Source organism: Fringilla coelebs (assembly GCF_963513975.1).
Source record: "Fringilla coelebs genome assembly, chromosome: 5".
NCBI lineage: Eukaryota > Metazoa > Chordata > Aves > Passeriformes > Fringillidae > Fringilla > Fringilla coelebs.
Window position 1 is genome coordinate 63,738,618 of NC_140033.1, and position 21,030 is coordinate 63,759,647.

Sequence of the window (21,030 nt, forward strand, 5' to 3'; positions counted from 1 at the left end):
AGGAAAAACCACTGCCATGGCCATGCACTACAAGGAGTTCAAGCCAAACTTCAAACCTCACTGGCATCAAAGCTCCCACTAAAACTGGGGAAAAAAAAGTTACCTTTAGTCACGTATTAGCACTGAGTGACTTTAACAGAGACTGGTCTAAAATGTTTGCTAAAATGGTGTTATCTTGAATCTGCAGGTATGACCAACAGAGCTGGGGGGGCAGGGGAGGGGTGCTAAGAGAGCCCAGGTGAAGCAAGAGTTGGCAGGGGGAAAAAAAACCACAGAGCTTATGCTGGAAACCTGTGAGCACTGCTCCCATGGAGCAGGCACTGGCTGAGCTGCAGTGAGCATCAGCAGCCTTGGGACAAGGCAGCAGATGGAATCCCAGCAGAGAGAGAACATGGGGCAATTAACCATATATAAATAACATATGAAATATATTATTTGGGAAATATATAGCAGAATTCAGCATTAGCCGAGATCACCCAATGTCAGTAATCACCTGGGCAGTCTGGTCCCACAGTTTTAAAAAAACCTTGTTCTCTGTGGATGATACACTAGATTTTATAACCTGGAATTATTGTTCTTGGTCCATTATGTGTCTCTTGATGGACTGGGCCTATGTGGAGGCTGAAATCAAGTACTTGTTATGTTTTGCAGTAGAGCAGTGGCATCTGAGCAGAGATATCTATTTTATATGTTCAGTGAGTACACACTCCCTTTGTAACAGGAAAACATCCTTTCTGTCTGAGCCCTGTTTGTTTCCTGAGGCTTCAGTACAGTGCAGAATCAGCAACATTTTGTTGTTTTAAATATACATCGAATATAAGGAAATGGGTTAGAGTCCCACAAGTGTATAGGAGCAGACCTTTCCAGTGCAACAATATTTTAAATAATTTCTTAGAAGATTTTTTTTACTGGCAGTCACCACGACACTTTCAGGTAAACTGAATCCCCCTCAGGGCCTGTCTCATTTCTCTTCTGAATTTTGCTGTCCTGAAGCAAAAGAACATGGTCCTGATTCCAAAGGGTTTTTTTTCCATTTCCTTGATAAGCACTGGAAGCAATATTTAGCCTCCCCAGATTTAAATTTTTTTAGATGTTGGCAACAAGAAGGGGTCTTAAAGTACATTCAGCCTGTGTACACACTGCTGCCATTTCATAATAAAGAATTCACTACCCATTGCCTGGTTTCTTTCAGGATAATCAACTGAGAATTAGAATCCAAGGAGGAAGGGGGAAAGGAAAAATTTTGCAGGGAGATATTGTTGCTTCCAATGGAATTTTGCACATAATCGACAAAGCCATGGACAACGTGGAGCCAACATTTGAGGGCAGCAAAGAGGTGAGCCCTAAGTTACAGACAGGCAATGTCAAACTTTCTCTTGAAACAGTTTCACATGAGGTGGATGTGACTGACAGAAACTTAGCAAACTCTACTGAGCCCTAGCACATCAGCCCAATGAAGCAATATTCAAAGTGAAAGGTAATGAGACAGTTTCCACAGAAAACAGACATTCACCTTTCTGCCAAGCTGGACCGTGGAGGGTTTGGATGTTCTCACTGCATCTGGTTGGTTCCTTGGAAAATTGGCCGTCATGATCAGTGAATTTCACTGAATGCCAGGGTCACACACTAAAAGGAGGGGCATCTGTACAGATACCAGACAAGACTTGTGTTCAAAGTTTCAATTCCTCCCTCCGAAAGGCTAATATTAAAATAAATTATGATTTGTAATGTTTTAGGGTTCTGGTGCCCAGCTTATCATGCTTTCTTAAAAGTTCCCTTCCTTATGTTGCGTTTTTCAAATATTTTACTCCTTTGCCTTTTTTTCATTTGGGATGAAGAGATAAAAACTCTTTCCCCATACACACACAGCTGTGTTTCCTGTGACCACCCAGTATTTCAGGAAAATGACAAAATCTAACTATAAACCAGCATAGCACCAGGAAAAAAGTGCTGCCATCTCAGTCATTTCCAAGCACCACCAGCCCCCCAAATGAGATGCATTCAATCTGTAACGATTGAGACTCACACAATAAGTCAAGAAATGTCTCATAAGAACTGGCACTTATTTCATTTTCCCAACTAAATCAAATCTTACTTTTATCCTATTTCAGAAAACTATAATGTCATTACTTCAGGCTAATGGAAGATACAGCCAATTTACATCTTTGTTAGAGGTAAGGATCCATTAAAGCAGTTACATAAGGCTTCTTACAGATGTTCTTCAACATGGATATGTAATTTCACTTTTATTTTTAAACCAAAACAGAAAACTGGCCTAGCAATGGATTTGCAGCAGGACAACCAGGCTTACACAGTCTTTGTTCCAAGTAACAAGGCTCTGAGTAATATGAAAGCTGAGGTTCTGGATTACCTGCTTTCTGCAGAGGTACAGTCTTTCCATAAGGCAAATCTTTCTCAGGCAGCAGATGGATAGGAGATTCATCTGAATTAGTGTCATGCATTGTCCAGAGTTCATCTGAATTAGCTCCTATGCTGGAAGCCATCTCTAACAATTAAAGACCAAAACACCTAGAGAGGAAAAGGATCTGGAGTCTCCCATCACATATTCCTCCACACCAGGCCCCCAGTCCTCTGCTTTTGCCCAGACATCACAGCCTGGACAGACACACGGCACAGCCCCAAACCTCTCCTGGGATGCACCACCCTTGGTGGGAACAGTCAAGGGAAGCAGCTGCCACAAGGGTGGATGGGAGTCACTGCTGGTGGGGTCCCAGGAGGTGGATCTTGGTACCCTGTCCCCTGGACACCTCCTGCCTGTCCCAAAATAGATCCATGCCATTGAAGGTCCGTGTCAAAATAAAATGCGGTGTAGGGATGAGGGCATGGAATGCCAGGGAGCCTGCCACAAGCTGAACAGCACCACTGACCCAGAGGTTTCTGGTGCACTGGTCAGTGATGCTGTTCTCATGCCCATGTCTACTCAACAAGCCAGACTGGGTTGCTGAGGCTCGTTTTGGGCTAAAAGAGCCTGTTTTGTGCACTGGCAGGGTTCCTGGAAGCTGCTGGAGCTGGTCCGGTATCACATCGTCTCCAACACTGAGGTGAGCACAGCTGCTCTGCCAGCCCAGGGTGCAGGGACAAGAGCCACTGGCAGGGGCATTGTCAGGACTGCAGGCATGAGTAGCAGGAAAAGGACTTTCTGCCCTTGAAATCGAGCTACCTCTGAGCCTATTCTGATAAAATCCGTTTTTCAGAAAGAGCTGGGTTTTTTCCATCCTCTAAGCAAGCCCCTTGTTTTTCCTGGGGGGAAGTTCATCCCCACCCCAGCCTCTGTGGTGGGGAAGGAAGGAAAGAAGTGCTTGTATCCTTAATGAAAGGCTCAGTTTGTATAATCTGATGTGGTCACTCCCAGCAGAGTGGGAACATGAGAACCACATGTACCTTCATGGTACCAGCACCACCACAACGGTGGATGCAAACAGGACTATTTTTAGAGAAAAGTATTAACTTTAATTAGACTGAGTGTTATAATTGGAAGAAAAATTAATATTATTTTAAGGAGCAATAAGGTCCTCACCTGCAGGAACCAGCAAGCTCAGTCATGATTTAATGGCACTTGCTTTGTTACACAAGCTGGTTTGTCAATTGATAACAATTGTCACATTGATGATGATTTTCTCTTCCCAAAGTCTTTATTGCAAAATGTGTCTGGATTTGAAGAGAGTAATGATATTACACTTGTCTCAACCAATTTATATTCATTTCAGCTAGAGATTGCCAGCCTTGTCTCAATAGAGCACATCAGGACCATGGCAAAGCAGTTCATTCACTTTAACAGGACCAGCACTGTAAGTCACAGCCCTCCCCTGGGAGCAGCTCACTCTGATCGAGGCAACTTTACAGGCAACAAAAAGGGATGGGGGAGGCATTAGCAGAGGAATTTCTTGCTATGATGTGGCAGGAATTTTCAACTTCTCATTCCCACCTACTGTTAACATTAATATTATAAAGGATGCAGAGCAAATGATTGGTATACAAGGACAGCCTACAGGGGCTTTGTCCTTAAGCTTATCCACAGTCCAGGAATGATCCTCATTCATGCTCTGCCTTATTTTAAAAAATAATCTATTTAAAATCCTTCTGTTACATATTTTAGTCATTTTGAACACTTATCAGTGCACACAAAAATATTCTTTTTCTCTCTGTAATATTATAGTCTCTGATCCTGATGTACCTAGTGAAGAGATTTTTAAAAGCGTTAATTGATCAGTACTTGTGCAAAACCAAGCTGATCTGTTAGGTTAGCTTCCTTCTCTTCTAGAGTAGAGATGCACCTATAAAAATTCTTGTAAGGGCCGAGCAGCTGCAGGAGTAAATGCAGAAAAAATACTTTTTTTCATCTCTTCTGTGAATTTGGATAGATCCCAGACTCTCACTTTCCCCCTCTTCTAACACCAAGGCATGTTTAAACCCACTGAAATCAGTGCCTCAAGTCATCACTAGTTTTCTCATTTTGGCCAGTCTTTTATTCCCCAGTTACATAGGCTGACAGGGCAGATTCATAGAAAAAAATTAGATACTTCTGCTGAAGACCAGTATACATGAAAACACACAATATATGTGAGATAAACAAGCATAATAAAAATTAGATAGCAAATTCAAAAGAGGTATGACTAGAGAGTAATTTTACACATTTAAAATTAAATCATCAGAAACTGAGGAGCTAAAAATACTTTATTATTAATAATAATTTATTGTTTCATAGGGAAAGGTCTTGGTGAGTGGAGAAAAAATGGAAGAAACAGATATTGTTGCAAAAAATGGTCGCATTTATATCCTTGAGGGTGTTCTCATCCCACCCACAATTGTTCCAATCCTACCACATTGGTGTGAGGAGACAAGCCAGGTCACAAAGGTAAGAGAATCACAATGAATCTGTGTCTCCAACTCTTCCAAAGAAGGCATTCCAGCTTCCTCTTCCCTTTACTAATTTTTTCTGATATCATCCACTTGAAAGAGGTATTTTTGGAAATAAATCAATGGCCACCAGCCTAGCAGTACTGCAAACAGGGAACTCATATGAACACATCCTATACCAGCTTAAAAAAAATCTAGTTGCTTCATTAATGCTTTGAAATACTCTTTGTCTCTCCAGTCCAACTCTTTCCTCCAGTTCCTGAATCCCATCTGTGCGTACAAGTACATGGGAATTTAAAAGTGTCATGTTCTCAGGGAAAACAACTCCAGACCAATATTTTACTTTCTACTAAATATGCAGGGAAAGGAAACAGCAAGTTAAAATATTAACATAATATTTTTATATTTATATATTAGAAATATGTCATTTTCAGCAGCCACAATTTCCCCTAGCTCTGCTTGCCTCCAGAAACAAAACTTCTCCCATTTAAAAGGGTGGATTCTGTCAAACCTGGCTCACTTAGGTAACACAGTACAGGCCTTTGCTTGGTAACATTCAGATGCTATTTCTGGTAAGAGGGCTGAATGTCAGACCAAACTTTGCCTTGGAATAAGCACAGCCCCAGTGAGCTGCCCCTGGACCACGTTCAAGCCCACATCTGGGCCAGTGACAGTTCCGGTACAAAAGGAAAACATTTAATGTCTTAGCTTACAACAGTCCAGAACCACAGCCTGCAAAGAGGCTCCCAGCAGAGCTGGACAGCATCAAAATGTAATAGTCTCTGATCCTGATGTAAAACACTGGCAGTAAAGATCTGTTACATCTGGCAGTAACTACAAAGTGCTGTATGTGCAATATAATCATAAGTCAGGCAGAGCTCCAAGCAGCAATCTCTGATGCAAAAAGCAATCCCCACCCAAAACACTCCAGTAATCTGAATTCCTTACCCAAAACCTACCTAAAAAATATCTCCAACATCAATCTGTCCTAAAGCAATAGACAAAAAGTTATCTAAAGACAAAACCAACACTGTTGGTCACAAAAATTATTCCCCAAATTTAAGTTAGGACCTTCTGTCAGCCTTGAAAGCTTCATGCATATTTAAAAATGTAGTTATATCTGCTAAGATTTAAGCAGAGCACTGCAAGCCAGGAAAACACAAAGGAGCAATGGCTTTTTCAACTTTTGCTCTGCACCAAGCATTCCCATCACTCTCAGAAAACAGTTTTCTACAGCACCTAATAAACACTAACACTTTTCTAACAGCACCTAATAAACACTAAAGAGTTAAAAGACACAAACCTTGTAGGAAATGGTAGATCTACACACTTACAAGAACTTTGCATCCCTAAATATGAAACCTTTGGGCTAATGCATACTTATCCATGTAACCATAGCCAAATGCTGAAAACTACACCTGAGCCCAACTGAAGGACATGAAGGGTTTAGTCTTAATGTCACAAAGAGCACAGAGGGGACAACAGGTCCTCAGTGCTGCCTGATGTGTGGACCACAGCCAGTTTGGATGATCTCTGACAAGTGCTCAGAGCACTGAAGGAGCAGCTGACCCCAGCTCCCTCCTCCACCTTCCCCCAGAGATCATCACCCCAGTGGTAGATTGGATGGGAACAGATCTCTGTGCTCCAGTGACTTCAGTGTGAAGGCAGTGTATCAATCTGCCACTGAGAACAGGCAGATCTGACCTTGCCTGGAGGAGGGGGCACTTTTCTCCATCCTCTGGTGGGGCATGGCAGAAGAGAGAGACCAGACTCCCATCCTCAGGAAGAGGAGGGAGCAGGTACACGTGGCTGGGACTGTTCCATGGGGAGAAAGAGACTGAGTAGGTGACACCAAGTGGCACTGAGCTTCAAGGAAAGGGACTGAGTAGGTGACACCAAGTGGCACTGAGCATCAAGGAAAGGGACTGAGTAGGTGACACCAAGTAGCTCTGAGCATCAAGCAGAGCAACAGAGGGAACCTGCCCACAACAATCAGCCAGATTTTTAGGTTCTAAAGGGGTAAAGGCACACTTACAGGAATTTTCAGAAGCACAAAGGCAAGACTCTATGTCAGCTTCAGATATGACTATGCAGCTTGTAAAACAACTTTTATAATATCAAAATACATTTACCAAAATATATATATATATATATATATATCTATCTATATATCTGACCCACAGATCTTTAAAACATAGTAGTGGTATTGGTACCTCAGCTATTTGCTGCACAAATGCTTTTGTAATTCTGATCCTTTATTCCTTTAAGTCCTGTACAACATGAGGGACTACTAAATCCAAACCAGTACGTGATTCTTTCCCCACAGCCCCAGTGATAAATCTGTGGGACAAGTGCCATAATTCAGGTTTATGGTCTCCTGTTCAGTGGCTACAAAACAGTCACATAACACAATGGATGCTGCTCTAGGATTTATGCTAACTTGATTGAAAAACAAGACATTGACAGTCACAAGGGCAATAGCTTGGACAAACCCCATATCCACACTCTGAAAGGCTCAACCTCTCTGAGGTTATGGCATGTAGAGCCTGTAGAGAATTCACCTTTAAATCTGCCACTGGAGTTTATATCTCCTCATTTATGTAATTGCCAGTCACCACTACATGGTGATAAATTAAAATTAGTCAGAAAAAGCAACCAAAGGGTGAAGACAAAAAAATATCTATGTACCACTGGATCTGCCATGTGGAAGCAAACAATATTTTTCTCTTTGCCACCTGTACACAAGACAAATTTCTGTTCACAGTGCCTGCAGTCTAGACTCAATTAATCTGTGCTTTTCCAGGAAAAATAAAATATTGTCATAGAAGTTAAATGTGTAGCCTGTACTAGGCTCTCAGACAATATTAGTTAACTCATTATACTGAGTCTAGAACACCAGAGCATTCATGTCCTTGTTTTCTTCTGTTGAGGAAGCTTCATGTTCATTAAAAGAAGGGAGTAAGGGAAGGAAAAATGGGGTAAGAAAGGAGAAGGTGGAAATGAACAACAACTCTTCAAAAATCAGAGCCAGCAGATATAGCCCTGGTGCTGTGCTTTGGTTCCAGATTCATGCTGGAACACTTAGAAGTCATAAACCAGAGGTACTTAAAATTTACAGGGTATGCCATCCATAAGGATGCATCTCAGCAGTCGGTGTAACACCTTTTCAAATCCCTATGTCTATCATTTCTATCTAGGGTGTGTGTGAAGGCTGTTTACAGCATGCACTGCCTTCCTGTCCCCAGGATGTGCAGCCCATCCCAAGACCATCCTGAGACATTTCCCAGCAGACTCACCAGTTGTACAAAAGGCATAGGGAGAAGGCATGCCCATATTTTGGTTATTGCTCTGCCAACATAGAGAGCAAAAGAACCACATATGAAAACAGGAGAATGCATAAAAAATACAGATATAGATAGTACTTTCATCTCTTTTTGGCAATGACTGAATCTCCTGACAATTCCAGAATTTCTTTGTTAGCTGTTGCAAAATTCCCTGTATCCTTCATAGGAGCTCTTGTTTCTCAGGTGAAGCAAGTCCTATTTCTGCAGAAGGGAGATGTGAGGAGTGAGAATCACTATGACAATGCTTTCAGAGTTAATAAACTGGATGTGTTTAAAATAGACCTCACATCTGTTACAAGTTTCCTTGATTAAGCATCCTCCCTGAAGTAACAGTCTGCAGACACAGGTTCAGGAAGGATTGAAGCTCTCCCATCTGCTTTGTAGCTAAGAGATACAAATTTAGCTGCATATTAATCCACATACAAAATTCAGGTCTAGCTACCACAGGAATGTTATTCCCCATTTTATAAAAATCCACTGATAGAAATCCTGTAAGTCAGTAGTCAGAAACAAAAGAAAGTTCGTATAGTGAAAAATACATGACTTGATAAAATTTTTTAATGCAATACCAGCAAGGTGCTTTCTATAAATTATCCAGGTAAATTATGCTGTGGTATTAAGACTGTATCACAGAACTCTACATAGCTTAGAAATACTAATGCCTCTCTTTTGTGCATGTTCCAGCCTTTCTCAAAGCAGAGATGTATTATTGAATGCCCAACCTTTCAAAAATTGGCTGTGCTAGAGCCTGCAATATAACAGCAAAGCTATAGAATTACAGCTCCTTAAAATGAAATGTATGTAAAATCTTTCCAAAATTTTCTCTTATACATGGTGAACTTTCCTTTTGGAGTTGAGAGATGTTTGGACATGTGCATGTAGTTTCCATGCACTTCAACACCAGGCTGAGAGGAGCTGGTGTACACCTCAGAGGTAAATAACAAACAGCTCAAGAAGCCACTGCACAAATAACATACAACCAAAAAGGCCATTCAGAGCTGCATGGTGGCTAAATCCCACCCTGGTGCAGAGGGGAGGGAGGAAGATCAAAGCAGCATGTCTGGCTGTCACAGCATCTCCCTGGGGTGAAACATCCTGAGGTTCCTGCTCTCAGCTTCCAAGGAAACTGCCTGCATCCTAATTCCACGGCACTCCCACTGGCAAATATGAGACTGCACACAATATGAGCAGATACCCACTGGCATGCTCATAAGTGGGGACAGGATGGGGATTGCTAACCCTGAGCCTGATAAGAACCAGGACAATATCAGGTCGTCTGTGCATCCCCTTAGTGAACTGTCAACACCCCTCCTGGTTTTTAACAGGATATTTCAGAGCTGGTCCTAGTTCAACACCAGGCTTTTCTGCATGTTAGCCATGCAGACATTTCTCAGAGGGCTGAAATACAGCAAAGATTTGGTCTTTATGCACTTCCTCTGCCCTAAAGCATTGAAAAAGAGGATATTTTCTTTATTTTGCAGGAACCAAAGTGTTGCAAAGGCTTCTTTGGCCCTAACTGCAGACCATGTCCAGGAGGTTTCTCCAAACCCTGCTCTGGGAATGGGCAGGTAAGCAGAGCATCCAGCAGCACCCTGCACTCCAGGGGGGAAGGATGAGCTGTGTCCCAAAAGCCCCTGGAGCATTTCTGCACAATAGGAATGTTGGGCTCCACAAGGGCTGCCCCCTTCCTCTGCGTCCAGTGATAGCTGTGGATTTCAGGTTCAGTTGTAGGTAGGAGGGAAAGGGAATCTGTCACCTCTCAGATGCCCAAATTGCAGATTTCTAGGGTTCCAACACACAGCACACAGGCAAGGCTGAGTGGCCCATTCTCATGCTTTTAATTTGCACAGCACAGTGTAATGACCCCCCAGCTCACTATTCTCACAGAAAAACTGCAAAGAATGGTAGAATGCATAGCAGCAAAGAAAAAGCATAAAGTTTTTCTTTGAAACACCTATCTCAGCAAAGCTGGAGCTCTTCCTGAGAGTCTGAGTCACAAAATATGGACAGGCATGTAGTGTCTTTTCTAAGGTAAAGACTTGTTTGAATTCATATATAACAATCACCTCCCCTCCATATCACAGTGTATGGATGGCCTGGATGGAAATGGCACTTGTGTTTGCTCCGAGGCATTTCAAGGCTTGAGCTGCCAGTTCTGCTCAGACCCTGGCAAATATGGACCTCAGTGTGACAAAGGTAAGTGCAGCTCTACAGCCTCAGCACAACAGTGTGAGCAATAGCCCAATGGGTCTTTTGGATCCTAGTGGCGTTCAGGCAGGAGTGAACTGGTTGCTAAACAGTCCCTGTGGAAGATGAGCAAGATGTTCCTGGGGTATTTTCATTTCCTGTTTCAAATGGACACATCATAAGACCAGGGTCTGTGTAAATACTATAAATGACTTTTTGCAGGGGTCAAATCTTGTTTTATACTAATTCATTGTTCTTTTGGTTTCTGTCTCACTCACACAAGTAATTGAAAAGAAAATTTTTGCTATTCTGTTCCCATCTACCATTGCCCACAACAGAACAGATTCTGCCTGCAATGACAAACATCTGTAATCTAAGAACAAGTTGATCTATAAGCAGATTGTGTTTTGGCCACTTAACAACCCTTACTGAATAATTTCTGATCTATTTTATAGCTTACAGTTCTGCACTGACAGATTTAATTCTACTGAGCCAAACCATAATTCATTTGAGAGTCTACAGCATATACAACATCAAATATACATACATTCCTCACCTACAAAACCATTTTTAGTCTTTTTTGTTGTGAAACAGCCTGCCATTCAGGAAGCAAAGCTCTCTTGAAGGTTCAAAGGTACATGGACAAAAGCTGAGACACAAATTCCATAAGGAATTGTGGTAGCGCCTAAACTCCAATCCCACCAAAGTAATAAGTGTTTGCTTGACTAGTCACTGACAATTCTCTGGAGTACTCAAAGCTTTCCTGCTCTATCCCTTGGGCACATTGCTGTGCCTCCAGCAGCACTAATCCACCCAGTCCTAGCAATGTCCTGGTAGGTCTGTGCTGATGCTCTGTGCAACCTGGAAGGTCAGTGGGCTCAGTGTTTAAAGGCTTACCCTGTCACTGAAAGCGCAGCAAAAGTCATGCAATGAATAACTTTAATAGTCTAGGACATAGCATTTTGCTCCTACTTCTCTGAAGCACTTTGAAATTCATTGATAAGAGCAGTTTAAAAATACAACAGGTTTTAAAGAGTTACCCATAAAACACACCCAAAAAGACATGGCTATGATTAACAAAAGTCCCCCATCAGAGTGAGGTCAAAAAAATACAAAAGTTTAGATTCTTGGAAAAAAATAGGAAGGGCTGATTCATAAGAAATGGGAGTGCAAATGCCTTTTTCCACTGTGGAAGTGCTCATTGTAGCTTATCTCTGGCAGAGTGCCCCTGCATGAATGGGAAGTGTGATAACCGAGTAGACAGCGATGGGACCTGCCTGCCTGGATCCTGCAGAGCTGGATACACAGGGAAACTCTGCGAGCAGCAGATTGTTCCCTGTGAGCCCTCCCTACAGCTCTGCCATGCACATGCAGACTGTCAGCTCAGTGATGGCACAGTGAGGTAAGTCAGTAGCCTGCATCCATTAATATTCACTGTGCTGCAGCTCTTCCCTGTTTGCCTGACCAAAACAGACCCTGGCAGCAGTGCACAGACAGCAGCCACTGCAACCCTGCTGTGCAGCTAACAAGCATAACCATGCACCACATCAGCCTTGAGTTGCAAGATAATAATTACAAGTTCTCAATACCCTGCACCTTGCATATTTAACATTGATAGTTGCATACAGATCTGATCCTTGATTAGAAGCCTCCCTTCCTACTGGCATCTACAGAGGCTTTTAGGAAGCTCTTATTTCTAACCACCCCTTAGTGATTTAGGAGTTTAAGCCTTGCTGAAAAAGAATGACATTCTCAACAGTTTGAGGGTGGATATCTCACTCTGGTCAGGTCAGGTAAGTTTTGCACACCACACACCAAAGACTTCAGCACAGGTTCCCCAGTCCTAACCACAAAACCCTGTTAACTGCTTCAGCTGCCCTGCACTTGCCTCAAGCTCACCCTCACATGCAGTAAGTTTGCCTCTTGCTGCAGTGTATTATCCATAATGAGTCACGACAAGCACTAAGGGGGATGCTGCAGAACCTGAGTGCTTAAATAATTCCCTCCAATTAAGGTTAATCCTGGGAAGGGACCCAGGGAAACAGGAGGGCTCGTTGTCTCACACACATTTCAGGGAGAGAGCATGGCCAGCCCATAAAGATTTCAGAGCTGTTAGCTCAACTTTGCAATGATAACATCAGCTCAGAATTAATTCCACTCCCTGTCTCATATGCAGAGAATAGATCCCTGATTTGACTCAATTAACCCAGTCAATATTTTGGAAAAAAAAACCCCATAATGTACACACTTGAGCTACTTGCATCACAAATCCAAGGTTGCCAATTTTAAGCTGCCTATAAATAGCACATTGCAGTGGAAAACAATCACTTTGCTTTGGAGCTGTCCTGTCACGTGTAACGCCTCCTTCCTCCTCTTGTCTCTGTAGCTGTGTTTGCAAACCTGGCTATGAGGGAGATGGCTTCAGCTGCAGCAAAGTTGATCCTTGTGCTGTTTCAAACCCTGGGGGCTGCAATGTCAATGTAAGTACGTGCTTTTCCCACAGAAAGGCAAGCAAAGAGGAAGGTTTGGCCAGAGACTTCTACATCAGAGTCAAGGTTTTCATTGGAGTTCCAGGCTCTTTCCCCAGATCCCAGTCCAGAGCTCAGACAAGCCTGATGGCTAAAGGCAGATGTCCCCTAAGAGTCCTGAATGGCTGCCTCTGCATCTCCCCCTAGGCTGAGTGTGTTCAGACAGGCCCAGAGGAGCACAGGTGTGTTTGCCAGGCAGGATGGACAGGTGATGGAAGGGACTGCTCAGCCATCAACACCTGCCTGCTGCCCAGCACGGCACCGTGCCACGAGAATGCCACCTGCATATACATCGGGCCAGGGCAGGTAGGTCCTCACAGTCACTGCCACCTTCCATGTCCTCAACCATTGTGCTCTGCCAGAACTTGGGTTTCCTACCCTGCTTTCTTCCCCAAATCCTCCTCTCCCTCACAGCCCTGATGTTATTTCCACATGGTGCTCCCCATCCAAAACAGTCTCCTTAAATTCCAGTCCTGGTGTTCCCTCCTTTCTCTTGCTCTTTCAGCAAACACATTTTTAGAAAGTGCATTAGTAGATGTCAGGTATGAAGGTCTTCTGCAGATATTAGTCAGTGTCATTCCACTGGAGTCAATGCCAGGCTACAGAAACACAGAGAAACTAATTCACCACGTCTAGAATATGAACAGTATTTTAATCATTTTAATGAATTGCCATGTTTTATTGAAACGACAGAATGACTGTAAGTGTAAGGATGGATTTCAGGGGAATGGAATTGAATGCACACCCATAAACTCGTGCCTGGAACAAAATGGAAAATGCCATCATCTGGTGAGTAATAAATCATTCTCTGAACAAAGTGTTCAGATTCATATCACGCCTCGCCTCCCGCGCACACCATAGAATTTATTTGCCATTTCAAGCCTGCAATTTCCTTTGGAGAAAGCACTTTCCAAGCAGTTCTAGAAGCACCAAAAACTTTGAACCACATCAGCATGGTGCATGAGGATAAAGTGCAAGGTCTGCTCCAAATCTGCCAGTACAGAAGGATTATCTCAAGCCTAGAATAAATAAATGCTTTTTCTACCAGCAATTACAACTTGGATCTACTATCCTGTTGGGATATTCACCCAAGTCACCCAGGCATCTATCAGCTTTATCAGTAGCTGCTGCCCTGCTGTGCCCTGTAGTTCCATCCTCAGGTGGGGCACAGAGCTGAGGCGAGGAGCTCTGGGGAGCAGAGGATGGATCTGCCATAGTCAGGTGAAAAAATAGGACCTCAAACATGTAGGGAGGAAACAAAAAGGTGGAGGAAGGGTTTATATTCCTGTAGACTTAGTGCATGGTGGGTAGGGGAGGGAGTTAGTGCCCTGGGCTGATGGAGTGTGTCCTACAGGAAGGTGAGAACACCCATGGAAGATGGAAAAAAAGCTCCTTTGTAAGCTGATACTTGTATATAAACAGGCCCCTTGTATATAAACAAGGGGTTTCACAGGCCATCCATGCTGGAGTGCTCTCCTTTGACAAATTCTCTCTCTTTCTGGTTCAAAGGCAACTTGTCAGTTTGAGTCTTCTCGTGGCTGGGAGTGTGTGTGCCCAAAGGGCTACGAGGGGGACGGCAGGACCTGCTACGGAAGCGCTGCAGATGTAAGTGCTGGGGTCACCTCCTCTGGGCACAGCACCTGCTGCACAGGGCTCACCCTGCCTCTTACCCAGAGAGAACAGCAAAGCCTTTACAAACAGGCAGAAAATGGTCTCTGCAAAGGATGCTCCAGTGGGAACACTCTCCTGATTCATAAATTTGTTGAGTTTAAAAACATGGCTTGGGAAGGGGCCTAAGGGAGCAGAGCATATTTCCGGCTTCAAACAAATTGAAAGTTCAAAATTGAAAACAAATTGGAAAACACCAATCTCAGAGTCCAGAGCTACAGAAGTGCTAAGCACTCACCTCCCAGCTGAGAGCACCAAGCAGTCAACTCTTCTGTAGTTTTGCCCTGCAGGCACTCTCAGTGGAAATTATCAATTTATCATGTTGAAGCAAACTGTGCTGACCTACAGGCAGATAAAAGCAAAGCAAGTCAATTGGTGAAATAAATATGCATTTAACAGCACAGGAAAAATGAAAGTGTCCTCAGTCTCAGTTCCTGGCAATAATCTTACATGGCTCTGAGCACTATCTGCCACCCCTGCTTATACTACCATCTATCTCTGTTTTAAGTACTCTGGCAGAATAAGGGCTGGGTGATGTGAAAGATGCTGTACAAATATCAGATAAAAAAAACATATTTCAATCAATTTTGCATGGAGTTAAGAGAAGAATTAAGTTTAAAGTTACAGGAAATTAATGCTTAGCCTGGGGTCATACACAATATGTACCAAGGTCAGGTACACATCTAAGCAACCCATGGCCTGATTTTCAAGAATTGAAAATTCACCTTTCCCATTACCAGAAAGTATTAAAAAAAAAAAATAAATAATGCCATTCCTTTTCACTCACACTGAAAACCTCCTCCTCCTCCTCCATGTCACATCAGCCAGGCCAGGCATGGTGGGTTGCCCCACAGTCAAGAGCACTTTGGTACAGCTAATTATAGCTTACAAACTCATTGATCTCTCTTCTTTCTCATCAGGAGCTATCCACTCTGTCAGAAGCAGCTGCTTTTAACCAGTGGGTTAATGTAAGTACACTTCATGGTTAATTTCTGTAGCATGTTCAAGTTTGCAGAAATACATGCAGAGCCTTGCGGAGTTTAGAAATTGGAGCCTCACAGCAATACTTCCACAAGAGAGATGAAGCTGAAAATCTGGAGAGACATCAGGGTGCCTTTCCCACCTGTTGTGGGGGGGTTGACCATCTGATTCCCAATTTCTGCCTGAAAACAAACTTCTGAACCCAAATTCAGTAAGGAAGCTGCACAAGCAGCAGAACTAGTTCCAAGCCTGCTCTCTGAGGCAAGGAGCTACATAAGCCATGACTAATTTTGCATGAAAACACATTGTAGCCCAGATAAGCAGCAGTAGGGTGTGAGCAGGGACTGGACAGGACCCCAGGTGTCTCCTTTAAACTTATCTCTTTCAATAAAATGACAAGTGGGAAGGAAAGGAATGCCCTACCCCCCCAATTTCCACATGCCCCATGGCAGAAAAATGCAAGTGTATGGCTGGACAGTGTGCTGCTGCCACAGCAAGAGAGCAGGAAACAACTCAGTCTGTGCAGGCCTGGCTGAGGTGCAGGAAATAGAATCATAGAATGGTTTGAGTAAAAAAGGACCTTTAAAGTCCATCTGGTCCAATCTCCCTGCCATAAGCAGGGACATCTTCAACTAGGTCAGGTTGCTCAGAGTCCTGCCCAGCCAGATCCTGAATATCTCCAGGGATGGGTCATCCCATCCCACTTGGTTACAAATAAAGGATTGAAATAAAGCACACACCCCTGAGCCACCTCTTCCAGTGTTTCATCACCCTCATTGTTAAAAAAAAAAAAAAATTCTTTCCACAATCAAACCTAAATCCACCCTGTTTCAGTTTAGAACCATTGTCCCTTATTCTTCTGCAAAAGGTGCTGCTAAAAAAGTCTGTCCCACCTTTCTTACAAGCTCCCTGTCAGTACTGAAAGGTTTCCCTGGAGTCTTCTTTCCTCCAGGCTGAGCAACCCCAGTGAGCAAAGATTACCTTGTTTGGCTCCAGGTTATGGAAGAAGCACCAAAGTAGGTTTCAAACCCCAAAGGTCTGGATACACTGGTTGTCAAAATCCACTCCCTATTTTCACATGTATTATGTATTACTGGAGCAGCAGAAACATTAAGGTCCTACCCCACTGTGATTGGAACTGTATGAATTAAGATCAAAACTGGTTGCTCCCCCAAGAATTTAAAACTTAATTGTAAGAAGTGTTCATCAGAACCATGGTGAACAAGAAAGGACAGTGATGTGTTAATGAATAGCTTCAGAATCAGAAGTCACAGCACATTAGCTGCTTTAAGGCTTTTCAAAGGTAGATGCCTTGGGGATCATTAAAGCACACAATTGCAAGGAACACCAGAGAGCTCCACATGGCTAATTCAGGCCAGGTGTCTGCCTGGCCCTGAGCTCACACTGTGGCACTGAACTCTCTATAGAGAAACTAAAGAATTTAAAGAAATGGGCACAATTGAAAATGCTGTTCTTCTGCTAATATGCCCTTTAGATAATGAGGGAACAAATCAGAGGGAAGATTCTGTATAATCTGTTGAAACTGATGTGGAAATTTCTGCTACACTTCAGAGAAATGCTATCACTTAAAATAACAACATGAGCAAAATAGGGAGGCATATCCATCTGTGGGTTTTTAACTTTGTACTTGAGCAGGAATGTGATGTTTACCACTTTTCATAACCAAATTCTTTTCTTGCTGCTCAGGAAGGATGAGAAGGGGACGTTTGTTGCTCTTTCTATATTTAAATATTTGGAAGGTGATAGGGATGATGGCTAGGAAGAAAGATGATCTTAACAAAGAAAAAATCCCCAGCTATTTAAGGGAGCTGATTCCCTTCTTGATCCAGAACCCAATATGGGTAATGAAGGACTATCCAAAACAGCTACCAGGCAGCATACCAGCTGCAAAAAGATGGAGCCCAAGCTCATATTGCTCCCTCAAGTTTTGCAGCATCGAAAATGGCAAGCTGTGGAGACTGTGAAAAGCTTGGAGAACCCCATCTTCAGCAAGATCACATGTAAATATTTAGCTTTCCATTTTTCACTCAAAAAAAAAAATTCCACACAAGTGCAAAAACGCTCTCCAGTGGAAACTCTTTCCACTCTTTAGGCAGATAAAAATATGGAAGATCAATTAATTCATGCATACTACAGATCTCACAATCCCCATCTTTTAAAATTAGAGCTGTCAGCAGCAAGCTCCACTGCAGTGCTAGTGGACACAGATAACTCTTGGACATCTTGAAAAAAATCCCAGCCATGTTTTAAAGAGTCTTCTTCCAAATGGGAACACTGTGTCATGGGAGTCTCTTATATCATGGTTCATAGTCCTTCTATCTATTGAACAGCATGGAGTGCTCTGGAAGAGCAAATGACTTGAATTTATCAGTAACCACTAGCATTTATCACCTCTATTCTTTTTTAAAAAAAAAATCAAGTACATAATACAAATCCTAGGAGACAAGCTAACTTTTGTGGGGGTCAAGTTATGTATGTCATCATAAAAACCAATTCTGACCTGTAAACTATTTCTGCCCTTTCAATGCTGGCAATCTATTCTGCAAAAAAATAGACACTCGTTTACCATTTCTGTACAGCTCTAAGTGCTGCTGTTCAAGTCATTGCTCAGTATAATAGCTTGTCCCTTTCCAGGCTGGTCACAAAGCACGTCAAACACTCCACCTTGCTTAAAATGTCACCAGCTACTATTTATAGGCCAATCCTGGAATGAATTATTTTACCTTCTTTACTTCCATGCAGGAGGCCAAGATAAACTCGGTGTTGTCCACCACCTCAAACCTAACTGTCCTTGTGCCTTCTCTGCAAGCAATTGAGAACATGGATGAAGATGAGAAAGACTTTTGGATGTCAAAAAGTAACATTCCAACTCTTCTTAAGTACGTTCATGGCTTGGGGTTTGGCTTTTAAAATTAACTGGTTTTTATGCTAAACAAGCCTTTGGTCTGAAGCCACTGGAGCAAGATAGGTATTTTGATTTTAAAGGAAGGGCATAGGATCCCTCTTCTAGTTCCAGTGGCATATATATCTCTGTAGCAAGGCCACTGGGAATAAAGGCATTATTTATATTATGTCAGAAATGTTTAAAGGTTGAACTAAGATAAAAACATAGCTGAACAGGGTGTTGTAGAAGCAATTCCTGCTAAAACTACCATTTGAGACACACTAAGCCACTTACCTGAAATAAGAAAAAGAAAAAAGAAATAAAATACAAAACCTTCAAATCCAGTTAATTTCCTTTAGGTATCATGTACTGACAGGAGCTTACAGCTTTGCTGATTTCCAGAATTTATCGTCCTCTGACATGCTGCCAACATCGCTACAGAGCAAATTCCTACACTTGTCTAAAGAAAATGGGGTGAGATGACCTGCAAACCACTGTGGTATCATACACCAAACCCTGGCCATCACTGCCACTGACTTTTTTGTACTACAAAACCACACACACATTATGTATTTTCTTTTAAATACATGCCATAAAATTAAAGGCATAGTTCAATTACACGAGACCTTCCGGGAGAAACATTAGCTTATTTTTCTCCACCACTTTACATCACTGAAATTTGTCCACAATATTAATTATTTCTAATGTCCCAGTAGCTGCTGCAAACACTGGACAGCTGTAACCAAGCAGAATGGCAGTCCTTGCCTGGAGCAGCCTGTGTGAGCCAAATTAATACAAAGAGGAAACCAAATAATTTAGGGAACATGGAAGATAGGAGGAAGTAGTGTTAACACACATCTCCACATATGCAATTTGATAATCCTAAACCACCTGAGAGTATTTTTAATGGTAAATAAGTTACAGCCCTTCCCCCTTAGCCTTTTTATCAGGTAATTTCCTGGAAATACACAGGTCACATTTAAGGGAGAGGGAAATTCCTCCCACCTCCATGTTCCAAAGGAAAAGCTATGAACAGGGTCCTTCAAAGCTGCACAGATCTGGGAGGGTGTGAATCAGCTCAGAGCTCAGCCTACCCTGTGCTGCCAGCCCAGGGCTTTGCCAGTCTGCCCCCAGGGAACAGCCAAGGGTCCCCAAGTCCCCTCCTCTGTGCGTGGTTCCCTGAGGGTCCCCCAGCCTCTGGTGTGAGTTAGTGGTGCCATGGCACAGCCCTAGGCAAACATTTGGGAAGGTGTGGAAATGCACAGGATGAGCTGCTGGGAAGCACCACCCCAGCAAGGCAAAGGCAAAGCCTCTCTCCTCTCCCTTGTGCAGAACCTGACCCTCGAGGGCGCTCACTTTGTGGCCAGCGACATCGCGTCCACCAACGGGGTCATTCACGTCATCGATAAGGTATCAAACAGGATTTGCTCTTCTGCACCACAAGCAATGCAGAACTATCAACCCCCTGTGGAGAACTCTGTGCTCAGAGCAGCATTTTGTCCTGCTCGTGATGCTTGCAGGTGATGTGGGGTATCTGCTCCCCTGCAGGTGCTGACCCCGCTGCGCAGCGCCGTCCTGCCGAGGCTGCTGGCCCGCTTGGAGCAAATGCCTGACTACTCCCTGTTCAGGGGCTACATTATTGTAAGCTTTCACACCATTCAGATCTCTGCTTTCTTTGCATTTCAGACTAGCAGTGGTCATTCTGATTTTATTTTTTTTTTATGTTTTTCACAACAGCAATACGGCCTGGCTAATGAAATAGAAGCAGCAAACACATACACAATCTTTGCCCCAAGTAATGATGCCATAGAAAATTACCTAAAGGATAAGAAATCTGCTGCTCTGGTATGTATTACTCACAAGGCTTGTCCTAACAGCTCAGTATTTCATCTTTGTTTCAAGTGGATGGGTTGTGAGGACACAGATATAGGGAGATTAGTTTCCCAGAAATCCACTAAGTTAGGTTTTGTCTGTAACACCAAAGAAATGGAAATGGGATGGACCTACTATATTTTCCTGAGTTGCTGGAAGAGCCCAGCTATTTGTTCTGTGTTTTGGCCTTCTCTAGATTAAAAACATGGTGACAATTTCCAAGATATCTTATCAGTAAACTTATTTTTTTGTTGTTTGGGATTTTGAGAGAGGGTTTTTTTAATGTAAAGAAGGCCAGTACAGGAGAGACCAGAAAAAACACTGAAATTAATTTTTTAGGTGAACAAACTCCAGTCTCCTGACATCACTAATACCCCATCATTAATAATGCCATGAAATATTGTGAGTCTTTCTTAAAATTATGCAGATGCTGGCCTTGTCACTCCTGCAGGAATGCTGCAGGAACCCTCTCTCTGGCATTTGTACCCTGACATATTTACAAGTTCAAACCCCCTTCTCAGCCTTCTTGGTTTTCTCCCAAGATAAGCTGTCCTTTTTCTGCCTTATCCCAGCAGCTTTCTTCATATTTTCTCCAATTTGAAACAGCTTTATGGCTTGCACATATCAAGAGCCACACACCTTGCAGAGGAAGCTTCACCCATGATTT

The 21,030-nt window shown here is 42.9% G+C and overlaps 1 protein-coding gene across 1 annotated transcript in view; it reads left to right on the plus strand.

Annotated features, from left to right (window-relative positions):
• The window catches only part of STAB2 (stabilin 2), a gene marked incomplete at its 5' end in the record, with an annotated part of 80,567 nt that overhangs the window by 21,740 nt on the left and 37,797 nt on the right, over window positions 1-21,030 (plus strand). The window contains 22 exon segments of the mRNA XM_084205466.1: window positions 1,193-1,336; window positions 2,112-2,174; window positions 2,267-2,386; window positions 3,009-3,062; window positions 3,729-3,809; window positions 4,727-4,876; window positions 8,076-8,126; window positions 8,907-8,952; window positions 8,955-8,989; window positions 9,704-9,790; window positions 10,307-10,418; window positions 11,631-11,811; window positions 12,796-12,889; window positions 13,085-13,243; window positions 13,631-13,726; window positions 14,447-14,542; window positions 15,526-15,573; window positions 18,350-18,486; window positions 18,851-18,965; window positions 19,824-19,901; window positions 20,040-20,132; window positions 20,229-20,336. Of these exon segments, the coding sequence (XP_084061592.1) occupies window positions 1,193-1,336; window positions 2,112-2,174; window positions 2,267-2,386; window positions 3,009-3,062; window positions 3,729-3,809; window positions 4,727-4,876; window positions 8,076-8,126; window positions 8,907-8,952; window positions 8,955-8,989; window positions 9,704-9,790; window positions 10,307-10,418; window positions 11,631-11,811; window positions 12,796-12,889; window positions 13,085-13,243; window positions 13,631-13,726; window positions 14,447-14,542; window positions 15,526-15,573; window positions 18,350-18,486; window positions 18,851-18,965; window positions 19,824-19,901; window positions 20,040-20,132; window positions 20,229-20,336 (2,148 nt within the window).